This window comes from Stylophora pistillata, chromosome 1 (assembly GCF_964205215.1).
Source record: "Stylophora pistillata chromosome 1, jaStyPist1.2, whole genome shotgun sequence".
NCBI classification, from domain to species: domain Eukaryota; kingdom Metazoa; phylum Cnidaria; class Anthozoa; order Scleractinia; family Pocilloporidae; genus Stylophora; species Stylophora pistillata.
Genome location: NC_142519.1, coordinates 57,831,183 through 57,852,210, shown reverse-complemented (window position 1 = coordinate 57,852,210; position 21,028 = coordinate 57,831,183). Strand labels below are relative to the sequence as shown.

Genomic DNA, 21,028 nt, shown 5'->3' with positions numbered 1-21,028 from the left:
GCCGGAACATGGTACACAGGTACATGCAGGAACCAGAGTTATAATACCCGACTGATAAACAGCTCTTCACTTGAATGTACGCAGACTTTTCAGGGTTCCAGTAGGAAAAATGTCAACTAAATGGAAAAACATTAACAGACCAAACTAGCAAACGCAAGAAACTAAAACGTAAATAAAAGTTATCCGATCTCTTGACGCCAAAAAAGTCAAGTGGGCTCTTTTATAGGGTTTCCTGGCCAAGCTAACTTCACACTGATTTTTTAAAAAAATTCAACCAATTGATCGCTGGAGAATCGCGAACTGTCTCGGCGGGAGGAGGAGGGAAGGATAAAACAGGTAAGCGAGTATTCTTGCCTCGATAAGTTAGCTTACCCAGTCAGGCGGGACAAAATTTCCGTGGCAATTTAGCTTGCCTACCCGAGAGTGTCGAACTCACAGTAACCTTCACAAACAACAATCCTTGGCATTTAACACCAACACCCTCCACAAAACAACCCAGGCACAGGCAAATGAACACTTAGGTAAATAAAAAGGAGAAATAAAAAGTATTATAAAAAGTTCTTTATAGCAAACTGCACTGAAAAAATTAGCATCACAACCTCGTGAAAATATTACAAACACACTTGTGATATAAGAACACCAGAAATTACTTGTTAGCTCTGGTTTCTCTTGCAAGCTTTAACTGATATACAGTGCGACCACCCTATATTTCGAAGCCAACTGTGTGGTTATTTCAAGCTGTGAAATGGGGATCACTTCTTAGAGAATTTACTGTTCTAAAAAGCTTGTTTGGTATACTTCAAACTCGTGAGAAACAATATGGAAGAATTCGCCATTACACAGTATTTTGCCCTCACTATAAATAAAACCACTGCGGTCAATGGAATTTCGAGAAATAATGAATATGGTTACCCGACTAAAAAGCTCACTTGAACTATTTACAAAATTTCTTTCAGCAAGAGGGGAAAAATTACGTGACTGGAGTAATTAAGAAATACACAAGAACTCTTTAGAGTTCATTAGGTTCTTTTCACGTGTTCTTTATACAACGTTAACTAAGAGATGAGTCAGAGTCAGTATCTGGGCTACTGCACCCCTACCCATCCCCTATCCAAACAACAGTCAACCGATAGAAAAAAAAGGTTAATTAGGGGAAGGGCAGGTGTGCAGTTGCTCAGAGACCTTTCTTCCTTTCTACCCGTACCGAATTCCAATACAACATAAACTAGTTTTAAACATTTTCTTTTGAAATCAGTGTACTTAACATATGGAGACCTACATTACCCCTGAAATCAATTGTATAAAATTATGTCGTTTCCTCCATCTTCACGTCCTGCGTGAATTCTACAAACAGCTACCGTTTGGGTCAGACAAGAACGTTATGTCCCTGATAAAATGTTGCTCATCTTCTCGTTCTCCGTCACGCAATCTTTCCACCGTTTTGAGGTCAAACATGTCACGTCAAGTCATTCGCAATATTCTGTTTAAAGTTCCCTTACAAAGCATGTATTTCTGCAAACTTTTGGTTATTCAAAAAGTTTTTCAACTGTCTAATATGTTTAACGAATATCAGTCACACGAAAGGTCTAATAATTGATAATAATTTTTAACCTCACGGGGGGGCTATAACAAAAAGTTCAAAGTCATCACTGCAGAAGAATTGGTAAATACCAGTTTGATTTGTTTGTTGAAATATTGAAGTTACACACTAGTCCCTATACGGGGTCTGCGCAATGAACGTATAGCGCATTCCCTCCCCCCCCCCCCACCCCTCACGAAAAAAATAACGGAAAAAGAAAATCAGGAACCTCTGATTGGACTTCCACCATACACACCTGTCTTTTGACCACGCCCCCCCTCTTACCAAACATAAGCTTGGAAGCAAATGCCTCTGATGTGGAATCACAATCTAGCGCTGTGTAGTCAAGAAAAATACTGAGTTACACTAAATTAACTTTAAATACAAACTAATTTCATTATCTTCAGGTAGATGATCTATTTGTTGACTAATCAATCCGTATGTAACCTGTTGGTGTAAAATTTACTCTGCACATTGATTTCGAATGGAACTCTTGTTCTTCCAGCTGAAGTTTTTTAGTAGCGGTTAGTCCCGTTCTGATATCCACTAGAACGAAAGAAAACACAAAATTGTATGATAAGCTCCATGCACGCCTTCTGATTGGTTCTTACTTATGATCTATTGGAGAAAAGACGCACTGACGACGTGACCCTTAACAACATTTTGCTTTTTCGTAATATGAAACAAACAGCTGGCATGTTGCCATCAGTCTGTTTAGTAGAAATATATCAAAGAAGACGTAAAATGTGATATAGAAATCAGTGACACACTCGGCTGAGCGCATGCGCCCCCTTTGTCACTTTATTGTTCTTACCACATTTTGACCTCATCTGTTCCTAGTACTAAACAAACACACGGCAACATGGCGTGTGCAAACCAAACGCTGTTTTTCGGAAGTCAGACACAACGAAAATTCCATCATGTTTAAACGCCGTTTGAGGGAAAAGCCAGAAGTAGAAGAACACAAACCGAATCTGGCGCGAAAATACGGGCAGCCGACGTGACGGCGTCGAAGTTGGCAGGAAAACGTGTTAGCCATGATCAGTTATTGAAGGTTTGTAAAAATGCCTCCGTACTAGAGGAAAACTGAGTAAACAATGAGTAGAAATGCCTTAACTTGAGATGGCAAACCAAATGGCTTTTACCAGGAATCAAAAATGTTTTTGAAGATTCCAATGAAACGCTACTTGGGGAACGCGAAATTGAATTTGGCGCGAAAAACGATGCAACCGACTTCAAGGCCGTCAAATTGGCGGAAAATCTTGGGAGCCACTGACACTTCTGTACTTTGCGAATATTGCGAAAATAATCGGAAATACTGTCCGAAGTTTGTCGCTGTCGCAGGAGACAAATTGAGGAAAAAAACTACCAAGTAAGCTTTTCAATTATGACAACAAATGCATGGCTTTGACCATATCGGTCACAAAGAGAGAAAATCGACAGAATTCTTGCCGAGTTTGCATAAATTTAATCCCACGTCACCTCGGAAGCCCAGAGCTGCGTCAAAATCAAACAGACAAGTCAGGGTTGGTTGTAAAAAAAACCGAAAAAGCCGTCAAATTTTTCTCTTGGGCTTTTATCTGTCCACTAGAGAATATACGTGTGAACATCATATTCAGTGAACAAAGCTAGATGTTGGCGAAAACGGCATAGTTTATCATTTCAAAGACTACCAATTGACAAACATGGCGGTCGGTAGTTACAACTCGCCACAGCGCGACAGCGAATAAGAAAGCATTGATTAAGTTATGCCGATGTTATGTCTGACTTCCTCTATGACTACCAAGTTCCACGAAGAAAAGGAAGGAAAGAAAGACATTTTTGATCTTTCTTTCTCGAACTACAACTACAAAACGGCAGTAGTTCCATGCAACGACTGCCTCTGTTGCTAGTATTTCATTACTTATAACCTTATTTTCCTTAAACCAAATATTAAGACATGAAATGAATTAGAGTAACAGTCTTTTATATTTTTGTTTTGGTCAGCCCTTTCATAATCTCTCAATTAATGATAACTCTCTACGTGTTTATTGGGAAGATATTTAACAGTTCGTTGTTCTTAGTGAGGGAAAGTCGAGTTATTTTTTTTTTATTCGAATGTAACAGCGAACACTGAATGTATTTAAGGTTCACTAGTTAGCAAAAAAGAAAACGTTATGGGAACACTTTCAATCGAAAATTCAGGAGCCGCTATCAAATATTGAACTTTAAACACGACAATACAGAGATCAAGAATATTCCAGTTTAAATCCTAGTGACGAAAAATGCTATGCGCAAGTATTGGAGAAGATTTTAGATGGAAGGATATTTTCCCCGATAGTTTACAAAAGTTTCTCGAATTATGAATACTGCTCGCGATCAAACAAATGAAATCTTTCAAATCAAACATTATTTGCAGGTCTACTCTATCACATAATTTTTAAGAAAGACTTCAGCATTTTTCATTACAGCTAGAAGAGTTAGAAAAGCAAGAAGAAAACATTTTTATCGACATTTAAGTTTATTTTATAAGCTAACATGCCAAAGCAACAAGCGCTGCCGAGCCTGAACTTTCAGAGTTCCCTAGGAGTTTCCGGTTGAACGCTGCTCCAATTCGTCATGAGCAATTACATGTAACAGCCAATCAGAGGGAAAATTGCTAGGAGCTGCGTTTGTCGGGGGAAGAGGCTTACAACATCAGTCCAGTCACCCAAATGGAAGGACAGTTTTGCAGAGGTCAACAAGCAGTTGTGCGATGAGAAACAGTCGGCCTCGTAACAATGGACACTCAAATAACTTCTCTGGGCTCTTTCTGTGCCAAACACAGCAGCACTTGTGCTTTAGGCGCAGAAACATTTTTAAAATTTACAAACCCGCGCTAGTATCTGCTTGGAGGAGCCTGGGGATAGACAGCATTTCTGGCAGAGGAATCACCACATAGTATTAAATCACACAACACAGAAAACCATTAACGCAATACATGTTGCCTCACGTAGCCACTTTTCGGGTGCGTCAATGCCACTCCTACCACAATAAGGTATCACCACCTCACATCTCTCCAATCTTAAGCCAATCACCAATTACTGGGGGACATTACTCAACGATTCCCAACGAAATTAACTTATTTGTCTAGGGTTTTGAACGATGAACTTCAAGATTACAGATGGCAAAATTTTATTTGTATAGTGGCTGACAAGAAAATTTGCCCTTTAACAAGCACGCGCTTGTGATAAGGAGGGCAATAGCTTCCCTGATAATGACTGCTGGGTTTAAGGTAGCACTCCAAGACTAACGCTACGACTTAAATTTGCCCAGACGTCAATATTCGAGCTACTCAAGTAGTAACCAACCCTCATGCAACTTCTTTTAAGAGCCACCTTAAATTTGGACCACCTCTTCATGCATGTATCACGGAATGGCACAGAAAAGATTGTTGCGAGGGCGAGCAAAGCTCCTGCGTGTTACCCAACACCAAGCATTCTCCGTTAAAAACTATTGGTTTGTGTTAAGAAAACAAAGCCCCCGTCCAAATAACTTGTTAGCTTTACAGTTTAGCTTTCAACCAATGTTAAAACGGTTTCATGAGGTTTCTTATGATCTCTCTGATTTATATTTGTACCCTTCACCTTTAAATGGTTAGCAACAGCAAATTTATCTGAAGTTAAGATATTAGAAGAACCTCTTTTTTAGAGTAAAATCCCAGTTCAATGTTATCATTTAATAAACCTATCAATGAGTCGATTTAAATACAAGTCAATGCATGTTAAATGTTTTTAGTTTGGTCAGGCATGAAAAAGAAAAATAATCATTCAGCATATAAAAAATGCACGAATAGATGAAAATTGACAAATATTTCGAAAACGAAATAATTTCAACAAGTGGGTGGGAAAGGCCGGTAACTAGATATAGAAATCGAGAAAATGGAGGAATGAATGAGTCACTGAATGAATGCAAGTATGACGTTCCCAAATCATACTGCACGTAGGTTTGACAATGAATTAACATTAAAGTAATTAATAATATTTCCATCACCTACTTGGGGTTAGCCCACTGTTTCTTTTCGCTGGCCCTAGAGTGAGAAACAACATCACCGGTCATTTAGTTCAAACCCAAACATGAGTTAATCTATCTAGAATAAACTTCCCATCTATTGACAGGAAAACAAAAACAACCTCAAAATTTAAAATACACATGTAAACCAAACTTACGCGGGGTAATGGGGTGGGGCTGACGGATAATGCTGTCCCCCCATTTCAAACATCTCCCTGCACAGACAACAAAGTGAAAATAAAATTGAAAATAATCTCAACAATGCTTTAAGTATTGAGCAAACACAACCATAATTCTAGTTAGTCCTCTTGCCTAAAAAAAAACTGTTATTCTTAGGGTACAGCACCTATTAGATTTAGCTACACTTTATAGGAATTTGCCATGTGAAAAAATTAAAGTTAATACTATATAGTTCTTACTACATAAGTTTTCAATATTTTGATGAAGCAATAACTTGTCTACATCTACACTCAAAACTCAGAGAATAAAAACAAAACAAGAGTTATACTTAATTTTAAAACTGCCAAATGAAAATTGAGAAAGATTTTAGGTGTTAAGAGAGTTCAACAGAAAAGATCTGCAGATGTCCAGTTCAAGAAAAGCACCAGCGTAAATCATACAACACAAAGTTTTTACAATAAGTTACTTACGACTCGAGTCCCTGATCAAAGTCACTCTCATAATCCATTCTGCGGTAATGTTTAGCAAGTTTAACACAGAAAATTATTGCAGGAATGAAAAAGAACAGACAATATCCAATGGAGAACCAGAAACCATTCTGAAAACATAATAAAAACAAAGAAATTATGTGTGTCCAGTTAACAACTTATTTTGAAAATTATTAACTATTAATTATCAATTTGTTTGAAAAAAATCGATACTACAAATCACTCGTGACAGTCGGTTGGTCTGAAAGTTAGTCAGTTGACTCATCAAGCAGATTTCACAATAAATCCCTTTAAACGACGTAGTTTACTGCTGTGTTTTGCCGCAAATTGTCAAGCGGATAATGAAATATGTGCGCATACCAAAGATCAAAGTAAATCAAAGTTCAACAAGATGTGACTTACAAATGGGTACAGGGCTTGCTTGCAGATTATAACAATAGTTGCATCATAAATGTTCGCCACAGGCTGACATTTGGCCAATTGGTTGTTTAGCTATGTGATTGAAAGAAAAAAAAAAACAATATAATTATTGTAACCTGAGACATACACCCAAATATAATAATAATAATAATAATAATAATAATAATAATAACAATCTTTCTCATACCAAACCCTACCACAGAACGTAAAAGAAAACATTTTAATTGAGTATCAGATCATAAAACCAAACCCAAAAGTAAATACATACAATTTAAAACTATTTTGTGGCAAAAACAATGCACAGTTGAGAAAAACTAAATGTAGCCTTTGACAGTCAACAGAAAAATGCTCTAGTATTAACACTAATAATTTCAAGGATAACCTTATGGTTTCGATCAAAACTTAAGCTTGTTCCCCATTTCAGGTATCAAGCAGCTTCACAAGTCTAAATTACTATAATTATAGCCATCACTTACAAGGTACTCAATGTGGTCTGTGAATTGAAATCCCCAACCTAACACTCGCTCCGTGTACCCTTCTACAATCTACATCAAAAGAAAAACAACAGAAATTAGGGTTAAGAATGGCAACCACATGCAGAAAATTGATAAACACCTGAATTATTAACCATCTTTTTTTTTCACTTTCAATTCAACACTCTTGCATGTTACAGTGACAATTGACCTCACGTCTGCTACACGTAAAACTGACTGAGAGAAAAATCATCTCAATACTATGACCTTGGACACAGCCAGATCGTATATGGGGATTCACCAGTGATTGCTTAAAATTCTTTTGACCTCCAATTTGTTCATTTGTTTGTGTATTTGTTTGTTTGTTTTTTGTGCATTTTCTTTTTTGTTTGTTTGTTTTTTAATTAACCACTCACTAAGATAATTGTCCCTGATCATATTGCCTATTCAGGCTCTCCCGGAGCACGCTATTTATTTGAAAATCTTCTAATCCAATAGTATAGACCTTTTTTCAATACCAATTACATTCACTTTGCTAGAGTACATAGTGTGCTACGGTCGCCCACAACTGTCACATCAAATTAAAATCACTCACATCAAATTAAAATCACTCACATCAAATTAAGATCACTCACATCAGAATAAAGTTACTCACATCAAATTCAAATCGCTCACATCAAATACAAATCAGTCACATCAAATTCAAATCGCTCACATCAAATACAAATCGCTCACACCTAATATAAATCGCTCACATCAAATACAAATTGCCCACATCAAATACAGATCGTTACATCTATTGGTCAGCGGCTAAGTCAATGAATGCTATCCCTAATGTTTACTCGGTCTTCCAATTTACCGTCATTTTGTACGATTGTTCTTTTCCCGAAATCCCACTTTCACACGTACAAGTTGATGTTGAGCCAAAATGAGCAACACTGGATCTCACCGATCGTCCATAATATACATGTAGAACACAAAATATGTGCAACATTTCTCTTACCTTTGCCACAGGTTCTGCATAATTTGCAGTTTTCAACATCGCTCCCACAATTAGTGCAATACATATTTGCTAGAATTCTGATCAACGAACTAGTGTCGAGTCAAAGAACGATCGTACAAAACGGATTGTACAAAATGGCGGTAAAGTGGAAGTCCGAGCAAAGATTGGGGATAGCATTCATTGACTTAGCCGCTGACCAACTGATGTAACGATTTGTATCCAATGTGAGCGATTTGAATTTGATGCAAGCGATTTGAATTTGATGTGGGCGATTTGAATTTGATGTGAGCGATTTGAATTTGATGTGAGCGATTTGTATTTGATGTGAGTAATTTCAATTTAAAGTGAGTAACTTTATTTTGATGTGAGTGATCTTAATTTGATGTGAGTGATTTTGATTTGATGCGAGTGATTTTAATTTGATGTGAGTGACTTTAAAAATGATGTGGCAGTTGTAGGCCACCGTAGTGTGCAATAGCCCTCATGATGCCTAAACTTAGTTACTTACTCTGCTGATGTTAGAAGCTGATTGAGTATGAAGAAAGTTCTCTGCCCTCTCTGCTTCTCCTAAAGTGTTGGTTGCTAGTGTCTTAAATCAAAATAAAGTCAAATCAACAACTAAAAGAATAATCTACCTCAGCAGTCATTTTTCTGAGGCGAAACTTACTGCTGTGTTAAGGAGATCATGGTCAAATAAGACTCTGTTATAGAACACATATCATGTTTTAGTGGGTACTCAAGCTGACATACATTTTGACTCTTTCTCAATCTGATACCATTTCAACAAGTAAATGACCATTTAAATGTTTGTCTCACAGAGTAGAGTCAGACAATCAGTTGTACTGATCACAACATTTTGACTATCATACTGCAAGTCTTGGATAGGCCATCAGGTCAATAGTTTCCATGTTGCCTTTTATAACACCTTGGTTTGCTGACGGTTGTTTGGTTTTGGTTATGGCACCTTGATTTGCTATAAATAGCAACAGAGAAACTTCTGACCTCATCACCTGACAGACTAGCAATACAATTGTCGAAATGTCAAAATCACTAAAACTGTGTAGCCTTTCTTTGTCTTGACCTCAAGAGACAAATGACTAGATGATCATTCATCTACCATGATGAAAAAAATCATTTTCCATGACACCATTTCCTTTGCAAATCTGCCAGAATGGTCTTATGGTTAACCAAGGAAATTGAAAGAACTTTTGAAGTGCACCTCATTAAGCAATAGGCATCTCTTTAAGTGCAGTTAGTTTATTCCATGTTTTGCAAGAGTTTACACAGCAGTGAACTCCTTAAATGAATCAAAAACTGTTAGTTTCCGATGTATTTCTGCTTGGAAAAGTTAGAAAACATTTAGAAAAAAAAATAAGACAGTAATTTCATCCCTACAGTTTCTTAAGCCTTGCTATCAATTAAATGATGACCAAAAAACATTTACCGAGAGATTTCCTCCAATGGTTCGCAGTTCCTTCACGTTTGTATCTAACTCTTTCTGTAACAAAAATATACATAAAGTAATTAAGCCAGTGTCACAATTCACCAATTGAGCTGCATTACCTTGAGCAACTTACTGAGTGGTTATACTTTACAAAATTAACAAATACATAAATTACATGAAATACCCTATGCACATACTAATTATGACACGTGTATTATGTACAATGTAACAAAACAAAAATACTTCTCTATTTCTTTACCTGGCTCAGAACTTACCATCTTTCATATTCTATTTACAAATTATGCAATAGTTGAATAAAACATGATAATTATTTCAACCAACAGGCAAATAAATCTCCCCTCTGAAAGCTGTGTAATACAACTATAGATAAAAACCTCCCAGGGGAGCAAGATTGTGAACCTCCTTAGCAGCTAATGCTACCTAACTGGCTTTTTTGGCAGCTTTTTAAAAACGGTTAAAGATAGTACTATCAATGTTAAGAATCCTAGTTACATGATAACCCCTTTGTAAATCTAAAATTGCAAAACCATATTGAAAGGAAAGTGCATTTCCTTACTGATTTAATTTCCATATCCTTGACTACATCCTCCTGTAAATTGCGCAGGGCCTGGGCAGTGTCATGTGACTTGTTTCCCAGTCTCTAGAAGTATACAAAAACAGGAACATTGAGATGATTTTAAAGTAATATCCAATTGAGCAAGAAGAGTAATCTGGGGCTATAATGGCTTTCCACTGTGGTCAAATGAGACCACCCAGACTCAAATAGTCTCATAAATAAATAAAAAAAAACAAACTCTGAAACAGCATGAAACAGATTGATCAACACAATTGTTATCATTATGGGATATAACAACAAGGCTTCTGATCTATTTGTACAAGAGGTCCTGGGGATTACAATCTAAAATATTTTAAAAACAGTTTCATTAAAACTTACATTTCCTACAACAAATTGTGAACTTACATAAGCCTCAGCTGCATCAGCTCCAGAAAGACTGTTTCCTATTTCCTGAAATGTATCACCAAGATCACTGATATTCTTGGCAAATGCTGTGAGATTAACAGCTGTTATACCTTTTGTGGTCTATAAATTAAAAAGACAAAAAAAAAAAACACTGTTAATTATTTCAAAATGTAATCATCATCATTATACAGATACTGGTATATAACAATGCCTAGGAGTTCAAAAAAGTGATAACTTCCAACTGCACCATCTTTTTGGGCCATTATTAGAAAAAATTCAGTTGTCTATACCATGCCATTATTTTGCTCATATTTGACTGGGTGAAAGCCTGTTCAAGACATCATCAGGGCATGCCTGATGTCATGTAACCCCCAACAAAAAAGTAAGTGCTTCTCAAGTGTCTTATAAATCAAAATACTCACTCAAAGAAATTAAAACATGCGTTTAAGGTGGCTCATACCGGTTTTCATCTTTTTGATGGTTTGTAACTTTGAAAGAATACAACAGAAAGACTGACCAAGGCCAGTTGAACACTTTTACGGGGTTGAATTACATAATCATTGGTTATCCAAAAATAAGTGTCATTTGGTCACTAGCAGTTTCCATGGCAACACTTTCATAGGCTTATTCAGACGCATTTTTTAGCTGGTGGCTTAAAAAATTTGAAAACTAACCCGGTGACCCCCTGATTTTTTTCAGTGATTGCTTTTGGCACTTGAAAAGGAAAATGCACAAAGATTTTTAAAAAATTCTATGGAGTGGAATTTCAGAAAATCTACAAAAAGGGCAATTTTCACACATCACAAATTTCCTTTGGTAGCATTTTCTATTTTTTTTTCTGATGATTCCTTTTGACATTATCATCATATTGGAACAATAAAAAGAAGGGGTCACTGTACTTGTTTTCATGCAATAGCTTTCGTGAGTTTAGCAATTTCCACGTGCGTTCTCGCGCATTTAAAAATCTGGATTCTATAAGATCGACATTTGCTCATGATCTATTTTAGCTACCGCTGACAATTGCATGTTCTCGCGCGAGCACCTATGATCTGATGTTTAAAGACGTTTACTGCTAAGAAAATCATTAAACAGCTCAAAGACAGCCTCCCGAACTCATCTTAAAAATCCTACACATGACTTCTGGCTATATCATATTATTTTCCTTGAAGTTTCAAAGTCTTCTTCCACTTCAGGTAGATTATCGTTCACTTGAGTTCTTCTTTTCTCACCATCGCAAGATTTCATATCGGTTGAATATTACTTTTAAATGTGAAGTGAAGCAACCTTTACTTCTCTGAAAATCATCTTCATTATCTTAGTTTCTATTTCCTGCATTCACAGTTGCCGCTCAACACATCAAATACAAGCTCGTAGGTAAACTTCTCACATAAGAAGAAAAAATCATCGCGCCGCCATCTTTGTTTTAAATTTTCATCTTTTAATCTCGCGCTTCTTTCGCACGTTTCTCTCGCGCATGACCCTAGAGTGATCTGTTCCCCGCGCAAGGAAACTGGTACGAGCCACCTTAACCATTGCATGAAAGAGTGAAAAATGAGGAAAGCTCAATTTAGAGGACTGCAAAAAAGGAAATTTGAGTTTCACTTTAATGGACAAATGTTTGAGATTATCATGGAGAATATATAAGACTACTTGAAGATTACATGTCAGAATAAGCTGCATAAGTGAGTCCCATGGGTGTTTACAGTTTTCACTTATTATGAAATCTACAAAGCAATTAATTTTTGTTGTACTTATTACTCCTTAGACAAGGTTTAAAACATGTAAGTCTCCAGAAAAATTCTATTAATAATTTATCATGAAAGAAAGAAGGAAATACAGGTATAATCAAAATAAATAAAAAAAAAACAACAAAACTACACCTTTACCTCATTCAAAAATGCAGCAAAATCAATATCATCAACACCTGAATCCCTAAGGTCAATAAGGCTGTTGCGGGTTTCATCGCTGAAGACATTCACATCACTCAGGTTGACCTTTAAATTGTCAAACTGCTCTGTAGTATCATTTCCAAGCAACTGCATAAGTAAACAACAAAAGCAACATTTGGGTGGCCAAAAACATAACCAATCACAAGTCACCTTTCAATTCATTCTTGAAATATGTACCCATGTACAGGGCTTAAAACTAACTTTTCAACTTACTAGCCAAGTGGCTAGTGATATTTTAGATGTTACAACAATTTCAGTTTGTTTACTAGGCAAACTGGCTAGTGGAAATCTAAAACCACTAGCCAAACCTGAATTTCTACTAGTCTGTGGCTAGTGGGCTACGGTTAGTGTCGAGTCCTGATGTAAAAATGAAAACAACACATAAAAAAGAATGAAAAATTAGCACATACTCATGTACTTGAGTTCTCTCTGATCATTTTACAATGAATAAAACTTACTAAGGTAAAACTCAACATGTTACCATTTATGAAACAAAGAAACCATTGCAATGCAATGAACACAAGATGTGTAACAACATCAACAAAGCATCATTCATAAAAGGAATTCTGTTAGTATTTGTTCACATAATTCATGATATCCATATACATTTAGGTGACTTCACTTGATACTAAACTGTAAAAACAGTGTAATACTGTAGGCTTAACCTTTTTGATGTCCAGCCTGTCTGAAATATTAAAAGCTTGATCAAAGGGCCCAGCTTTGAATAGTGGTTTGTTCTGCCGACAGTTGCTGAAATAAAACAAAATTGAAACATCATCATAGCTACTCAAATATGTTCCTGTTAACCAACAAATGGCAAAATGTTTGTGAGTAGCTAACGCTAAGCCACAAGTAACACTTAGGTAATTTCCTGAGCTTCCTAGCATGCATTCCCAAAAAACAAATGTGTTTTACACAACATGATCTGCGAACGTCAGATTTAGAGCAGTCAAAGTTGCCTTGCTAGTTTTGTTCTGCAAAGGAGCATTTTCTTAGATTTCTTTAGATTTCAACCAGTCCATTACCCTCATCACTGGACAAAGCTAGTTTGTAGCTCAATTTTGTTCTTTTTTAATGTGTCCTCTTAAGATTTTCATGTGTTTCATCAAAACAAGCCGACTTGTGAACAGTTCGTTCTTCCAATTGATTTCTTTGTCATGTATTACTTTCTAGTTTTATGCTTCTTTCTGTAACCTGCTGAGGATATTAAAGGGAAGTTGTAATTCTGCCAGCACTGTGATAGTGATTTGTTGGGATCGAATTGGACCCATTTATTGCGCAAAAGATCACCGGTAACAGTTTGAATGAAGGTATGGTGTTCTACACTGCATGTTTGTGTAAGCAAGTTACTTATTGAAGACAACAGAGCGACTATAATTGTAACTGACATGCACCTATCAACCTCTAAGCTTGTTTCTAAACTTGCTAATTAATGACACTCCAAAACTTTTGCATAACAGAAGACCAATAGTGATGGCAAAAAGGTAAATGGCCTGGTCTCAATCCAGATTTCTAAACATTAAACCTGTGAAATGCTATGTTGTATATTCAGCAGGGAACATCACAATTACTCAGTAGAGACAACTTGCAAAAAATTACTGCAGCAGAGAGCATCACTCACTCAATGAATCCACCTATAGTGAATTGTATGTTTGACTTATTTGCACCAAAAAAGGTTCTTGATAAGAGGTATCCTTCATCACCCCAAAAGCGTGGATTATCAACAACCTGAAAATGATATTTTTTAAAAAACATTAACAAAAAGAATAATGTAAAAACAATTAAAAAGAATTAATGTCAGAATTAAAAGTCAGTAACTTAATCACTTTAATTACAATGTTCATGATTTTAGTATTTTCCACAAAATGACACAGTCACAAATCTTCCACACTTTTTACCCCTGGATACATATGGTAAAATAGTAATTAAAGTTCTTATTAATTTCCTGAAATTGGTAGAACATCTTGAATACTGTAAACTGCTGCTTAGAAGCACCCCCCCCAGCCCACTTTAACACCCCCCTGGTTATCGGCCCACAAATGCATCTGATTTGAAGCCCTCCTTGATACAAGCCCCATCTAAGCACTCTCTCTTTAAAGAGACAGGAGCTCTGTACTACTTCAAAAAGTAAATTTGAAAAAATTATTTCTCTTTCCTATTCTGGTTGTAAGCACTCTCAAATAGAAGTTCCTCCTTGTTTACAAACCCTTCTAAAAGTCCCATATGAAGCTATATATATAAGCCCAGGGTCTATACAAGAGTTTCTTAAAAGACTTCCAGACCCCCAAAATCTCTTTTGATTTGGGTGATTGTGCTAGCTTTGTATCTTTCACTTAGGTTGCTTTTTAAGACTTAATTATGGTGGCCCACAAGGGTCACTACATAAAAAAGCTCAAATGCATATTAAACACTGCACCACATACAAACAAAAAAAATTTGGCTGCATATAAAGAAAATTATGTTGCTGCAAATGAAAAAAAGATGTTGCTGCAAATAAAACAACATGTTGAATTTTGGCCTGTTGAATTTTGGAGGGAAAATAAGACCCAGAAGGGAAAACATTTTTGTCTCGAATATGAAGTGGTGTGGGATCTAGAGGCCTAAACTGCCTGCCTTGTCACATTTCTTCACCAGGGAGAGCGAGCCGAATTAACTGCCAAACTTTGAAAGCCCCAAACGAGCGATTTTGAGGCTTTCTGACAGAAAAAACACTTCCAAACAAGTAATGAAAGATTAATCTTAATTCGGAGCTGATTTTTTTTGAAGACTGACTACTAGGGACAGGTTCTAGGGGCAATATATTTGAACTACATTGATAACGGCTATGTAAATGCCACAGGAACCCAAAAACCATAGAAACCCGAAACCACAGATATTTAAGATGGTAAGCCTGTGCTTGCAGCAACATTTTCCATTTGCAGCGACACTTTTTTATTTGCAGCAACATCTTTTTTTATTTGCAGCAACATCTTTTTTCAACTTGCAGCAACATAATTATTTTTAATTTGCAGCCAAATTTGTTTTGTTTGTATATGGTGTACTTTAATATGCAGTTGACCTTTTTTTATGTAGTGACCCTTGTGGGCCACAGTACTTAATTACTAATTGATAGTAACAAAATAAAGGTGTTTGTACAAACCTCAGAGTACAGTTTACCAGAATCAACAGCTTCACATACTGTTTGCAATGGTGCTCCAATAATAAAACAGATTGTGGTCAATAGCATCAAAAATGATGCAAAAATGAAACAGAACCCAGCAGCACTAAAAATGAAAGTAGCAAATTACAGGAAGACAAATTTTATGGTTTTGAACTATTACTTAAAAGGTAAATCAAAACTTGGTTAGTATAGGAGAAATTTCTACCAAAAAATACTTGGCAACTTTTTACTACATCATAAGAAATAGTTAGGAGAATCTAAAGAGTAACCTAAGCTCTTAAAAATGTCTCTGAACTTGTTTAAAATCTGATGTCAAGTGCTGCCATTTTGAATATTGCCAAGCAACCTTTCTGCTTATCTGGTACAAAGAACAAAGCATAGCTGCCCTCAGACTAAATCCATTCAAACCAGAGAGGACTTCATAAAGGCAGAAAGCCCCCTGGCCAAAGCGACACCATTTTGGCATGTTTTGGTTGCCCCAGAAGACTTGATTTGTAGGACACTACACCTATAGGGCTGCAATCCTAGGCTGTTTTCAAATGGCAATGTCCATGGTCAGATTTCATGCACATTTGCAAACAATTTTCAGAGAATAGGATACTCTTTGAAATTTAAAAAAGGAAATTAGTAGTAGATTTTTTAAAAAAGATAAAAATCATACAGGTTCTGGAGCACTGCATGTATGTTAAAACATGAAAAATCAATCAAATGTTTCTTACGCCATAAGAGAAAGACCTCCCAAGTTGGACACTGTACCCCGAGTGGTTGGTGAAGCCTCCTTGTCGTGACCACAGACACCACACATCAAGCCAAGAGCCATCAACACCACAACAAGGAGAAGAATGCAGGTCAAGCCAACACCAGCCATCCATCTGAAAAACATTAATTCCAAATCAGTCCCACATCATGCATGAGATAATTAATAAAGATAAATTAATTTGTAAATGAAAATTGCTTCCATGAGGGTTTTAAGTTCTACCAATCAGCTGATTCACCTCCCATTCCAGTCCAAATTATTTCAGTTTGAAGTGAATATTCAGCATCTCAGCATCCATTCTGAAGAGTCAGAATGCTCTCTCCAAAAAGAACTATGATGTCCACAATTCTTATTTAGGAGACTTTCGGCAAGTCATTCAAGGTCACTTGCAATAATGCCCAGTCCAGTAACAGAAAGATACATGTATCAGCCCTTGCGGGACTGGAGATAAAGTAATCTGATTGGTTAATGTTACTTACTAATTATACTCCCCCTCATTACACAGCCTTTGATATGCAATGAGGGGGTTTACTACTGCAACACTCACACATAGAGCAATCTAGCATTTATTACAACTTGTTTTCAATCATATATTACACTCATCTAAACAATTAGACTGTCCATCAAAACATGACTGATGCAGTTAACAAAATTGTGTTTTTACTGCAAAACATTTAAAATTTAACCAACTGTTCAATATCTTTCTCTAATTTTTCTGAGTTGTCTAAGGGTTCAGCTCAACAAATGGAGAACCTGTAACCTTACCTGTAGTTGTCATATTTTTCTGCTTCTTTTTTGGCCTTTGGGATGGTATCAGTTTTATATTCCTCAAGTTTTGAGATGACATCCTATTAACCGGAAAAAAAGTCAGCAATATGATGCCTGGTCCTGGTTGTTTGAAGGGGGGATCATGACATCCAGTGGACAAACCTCAATCCCATGGATGGCCCAACAGGTTTTGTAAACATTTATGCACTGCAAAAGCAATCTATCCCTAGCATCCATGTATCTACCATTTGAACAACTGGGCAGCTAGCAGTTGACTGTTTTAAGACGGAAGACTACAAACCAAGTATTTTAACTAATACTTTTATTAGATAAGTGCACCATTTTTTTTTTTTTTTTTTTTTTTTGCCAAACCTTTCTTTTCTTTCTCCAAATAAAAACCAAAGTATTATCCATGGAATGCAATCCATTACAAATGCAGTGTTGTTTTCAAACCATAGACATACATTGAGCTGAAGACTCACATTATTTGCAATTTTCTTGAGATCATCTCTCATCTTGTTGACAGTGCTAGTTGCATTGCTAATCATTTTCCTAATATCTGCAAAAAAGAAAAACAAACAAAAAAAGGAAAGGAAGATTACATCATCAGATTTACAGTGAATAATTTCCATTTCCAACTCTAAAATCTCTCTATTATAGATGAGGCAACTAGCGATGGAACAAAGTGCAACTCATCTTGACAGGTCTTCCTTAATGAAGATAGATGATGGTCAACACCTTTCACTCACTCAGGGGTTTCATTAATGTTTTCAGCAGGAGGGCAACTAGTTTTCACAGGTGGAAACTGAACTTCTTTATAAGACACACTTTCCTCCAGATCATCCACCCAGGTGCGCAAAACCATTCTCACAACTGGTCAATTTACCTGGTGCCCAGTCCTTAATGAAACCCCTGACTCACTGTCAAACATACCCCTCTTCTCCTATCAAAGAACTTTACGCATTAAGTATTATTTTAAGAAAACTCACTCTACCTGCAAGTAAGTTTATCTAATCCCATCACAGGTTTATATTTACTATGGCATAAATAACATATTTATATGAATCTCTTCAATGTGTTTAAAGGTGAATCTCACTCTTAACAAGAAAGAGAAAAATTACCCACAATTCAGCGATGCTTGTACACCAGCATTGTTTCAATTTACTTTGGAAATGAGTCACTTCTATGTTGAGTCTTCGATCATATCAAATCCTCAGACTTACTTCCTAATTTTTTACACAATCACTGTATAAGATTTGCATAGTAATACAAGACTTGTCTAACAAAACAACACTTGCATCTCAAGTCATTTTGAGTGGTGCATAACATTGTATTTGGACATAATTTGATTCTAAAGATTAAATTCCACGTTCTGTTTACCTTTCCGTGTGTCAGTTGTGTCATTGATGACCTTTTGGGGAATGTCCCTAACTTCTGCAAGTCCCTGCAATGAAAGAGATTAATGTATGGGGCTATCATTGTCTGAAATCCATCAATACACTTCAAAACAATGCATTTCAAGAAATGCTACTGGTTCAAAGACACCCGATCTGTATAAACCATGTAGTCTATTGGGTTTACCTGCCATTTCCAGATACATTGCTTTGAATCAGAATCTGTAAAATTTAGAATCTTAGGGGCAAATAACTATATCAAAGATATCATTGGCTTAATGTGAACAGGGAATAACTTACTTCATTGGCTGTCTTCTCAAAGTCCTCATTTACAACATCTTCAACACTTTTAAGTTCTTCTGAAACATCAGGAAGATCTGTAAAGTTTGCTCCAGTAGCAAGGTCATTTGGGTTGGTATCATTGCAGGCACCTGGAATACTTGGCAACTTAGCGCAACTTTTCAAAATCTCTGTCAAGTTGGTTTTGACTTCATCCAGACCCGATTGAAGTTCTGTTGTTGAGTTTGACAGACTGCTGCTGGTGTTTCTGATGATCTCAAGTTGATTCCTCATTGTTTCAGTGCCTAATAAATGAAATTTTTCAAGTACTCAGAAAGGATAAGGTTCAAAAATACAATTAAACTGTTCCTGAACACCACAATTACGCCAATATATGTGCAAATGTACAATGTTCATCTAGGGGTTAAAGACACTCTTTAGGAACTTTTACATTTTAAGCAAACTTGGCAATATACTGTTAGAAAGAATCAGTAAGAAAATGGATTACAGTTGTGGGAGAAAAGCTGATTACATAGAAAATGTAATGAAATTGAAGCAAATAGTAGACAGAACAGGGTTGTGGTCTAGCAGTGCCCAGTGGCTCCTGGCACCTTACTTTCACTCTTGGGGCGACTTAGGAATTTTAGTTTTTTCATATAAAAGCATATGCTGGGCACCCTGTATTTCAAAGTTTCAGAGCAATGAGCTCACTTTACTTTTTCTTAGAGCACAGCCTTGCAAAACTAACACTAAACCAATGGAAAATTAAATCAAATAGGAGAAAAACCTCTTGCTTCCAAAGTCACCCATTTTTTAGTTTTTTTTTAATAGTCCATTTTACAGTTGTGTGCTTGGCTGCCAAGCCTCTGAATAGGAGTGAGGCTGAGGGCAACATTTTTATAATACAAACATTGCTGCTTTTCAAATGTAAATCACTTTACATATGAAGCACGATCCTTGCAGTAGATAGCGCTATTTAAGCAATAGCGAAAATCAGACCTGAAAAAAATCAGGCCTGTACGGGATTCGAACCACTGACCTCTGCGATACTAGTGCAGCGCTCTACCAATTGAGCTAACAAGCCAACTGGGAGCAGGCCGTTAAGTTGATTCGTAATAAACCCGTGAAAGTAATAAATGAGATACAATGAAATATATGAAGTGTAGATAGCGCTATTTAAGCAATAGCGAAAATCAGACCTGAAAAAAAATCAGGCCTGTACGGGATTCGAACCACTGACCTCTGGGATACTAGTGCAGCGCTCTACCAATTGAGCTAACAAGCCAACTGGGAGCAGGCCGTTAAGTTGATTCATACATTTAATATATGATGAAGTTGATTCATACATGAAATATATGATGAATACATATATTTCATTGTATCTCATTTATTACTTTCACGGGTTTATTACGAATCAACTTAACGGCCTGCTCCCAGTTGGCTTGTTAGCTCAATTGGTAGAGCGCTGTACTAGTATCGCAGAGGTCAGTGGTTCGAATCCCGTACAGGCCTGATTTTTTTCAGGTCTGATTTTCGCTATTGCTTAAATAGCGCTATCTACTGTGAGGATCGTGCTTCATATGTATCTAATACCGCAGTACAAAATATATGAACTTCATATATTTCATTGTATCCCGTAAATCACTTTGTTGTCATGCCAACTAGATGCTGGTCTCTATCATGACAAGGTCACCTTCAGCCTCACTTCAAATCAAAGGCTTGGCAACTAAGCACACAACTGTAAAATGGCTTATTGTGCAGCTTGTATAGATGAGTAGGAGTGATATTTCCCAAGAAATTTAATTTTTAACATCAGGTAAAAGTAGTTATTATTTAGCAAGGTAGTCCTGAGGTAAAATTGAGTGTTCTGACTGGTTCTGGTGTGGTCCAGATTTTGTAATGCAGATCTAGACCATTTCTATTTAAAAGGCCATAAACCACGTACTTTTGTTTGTGAAAGCCAGCATATTAAAAATAAAAGTTTAGTCTGAGTGCCATACAACTAACTAGTGAAGGTGTAGTCTGATCGTCCGGGTGAGTGTAGTCCTGAGAAGGACTGTTGTTGGTGGTAGTGACTGACGTTTTGACAACCTGTGCGGAAGTCATCATCAGAGTCAAGTGAA

At 36.5% G+C, this 21,028-nt stretch overlaps 1 protein-coding gene across 7 annotated transcripts in view; it reads right to left on the bottom strand.

The window, feature by feature from the left end:
* Positions 1-546: 546 nt before the first annotated feature.
* LOC111337119 (prominin-1-A) overlaps positions 547-21,028 on the bottom strand; it is a 38,608-nt gene continuing 18,126 nt past the window's right edge. For 4 of the 7 annotated variants that reach the window (XM_088725683.1, XM_088725689.1, XM_088725678.1 and 1 more), the window contains 20 exons: positions 18,927-19,210; positions 18,613-18,676; positions 17,715-17,791; positions 17,230-17,312; positions 16,427-16,579; positions 15,687-15,810; positions 14,169-14,275; positions 13,213-13,297; positions 12,485-12,634; positions 10,599-10,718; positions 10,194-10,277; positions 9,617-9,670; positions 8,681-8,761; positions 7,173-7,241; positions 6,679-6,768; positions 6,259-6,386; positions 5,767-5,823; positions 5,595-5,627; positions 4,432-4,476; positions 547-2,125 (listed from right to left, as the gene is read on the bottom strand). In XM_088725683.1, the coding sequence (XP_088581809.1) occupies positions 4,437-4,476; positions 5,595-5,627; positions 5,767-5,823; positions 6,259-6,386; positions 6,679-6,768; positions 7,173-7,241; positions 8,681-8,761; positions 9,617-9,670; positions 10,194-10,277; positions 10,599-10,718; positions 12,485-12,634; positions 13,213-13,297; positions 14,169-14,275; positions 15,687-15,810; positions 16,427-16,579; positions 17,230-17,312; positions 17,715-17,791; positions 18,613-18,676; positions 18,927-19,210 (1,883 nt within the window). In that variant the 3' untranslated portion in view covers positions 547-2,125; positions 4,432-4,436. Of the gene's footprint in view, positions 2,126-4,431; positions 4,477-5,590; positions 5,628-5,766; positions 5,824-6,258; positions 6,387-6,678; positions 6,769-7,172; positions 7,242-8,680; positions 8,762-9,616; positions 9,671-10,193; positions 10,278-10,598; positions 10,719-12,484; positions 12,635-13,212; positions 13,298-14,168; positions 14,276-15,686; positions 15,811-16,426; positions 16,580-17,229; positions 17,313-17,714; positions 17,792-18,612; positions 18,677-18,926; positions 19,211-21,028 lie in introns of all 7 variants that reach the window. The other 3 variants (XM_088725701.1, XM_088725697.1, XM_088725694.1) reach the window with 3 other exon arrangements.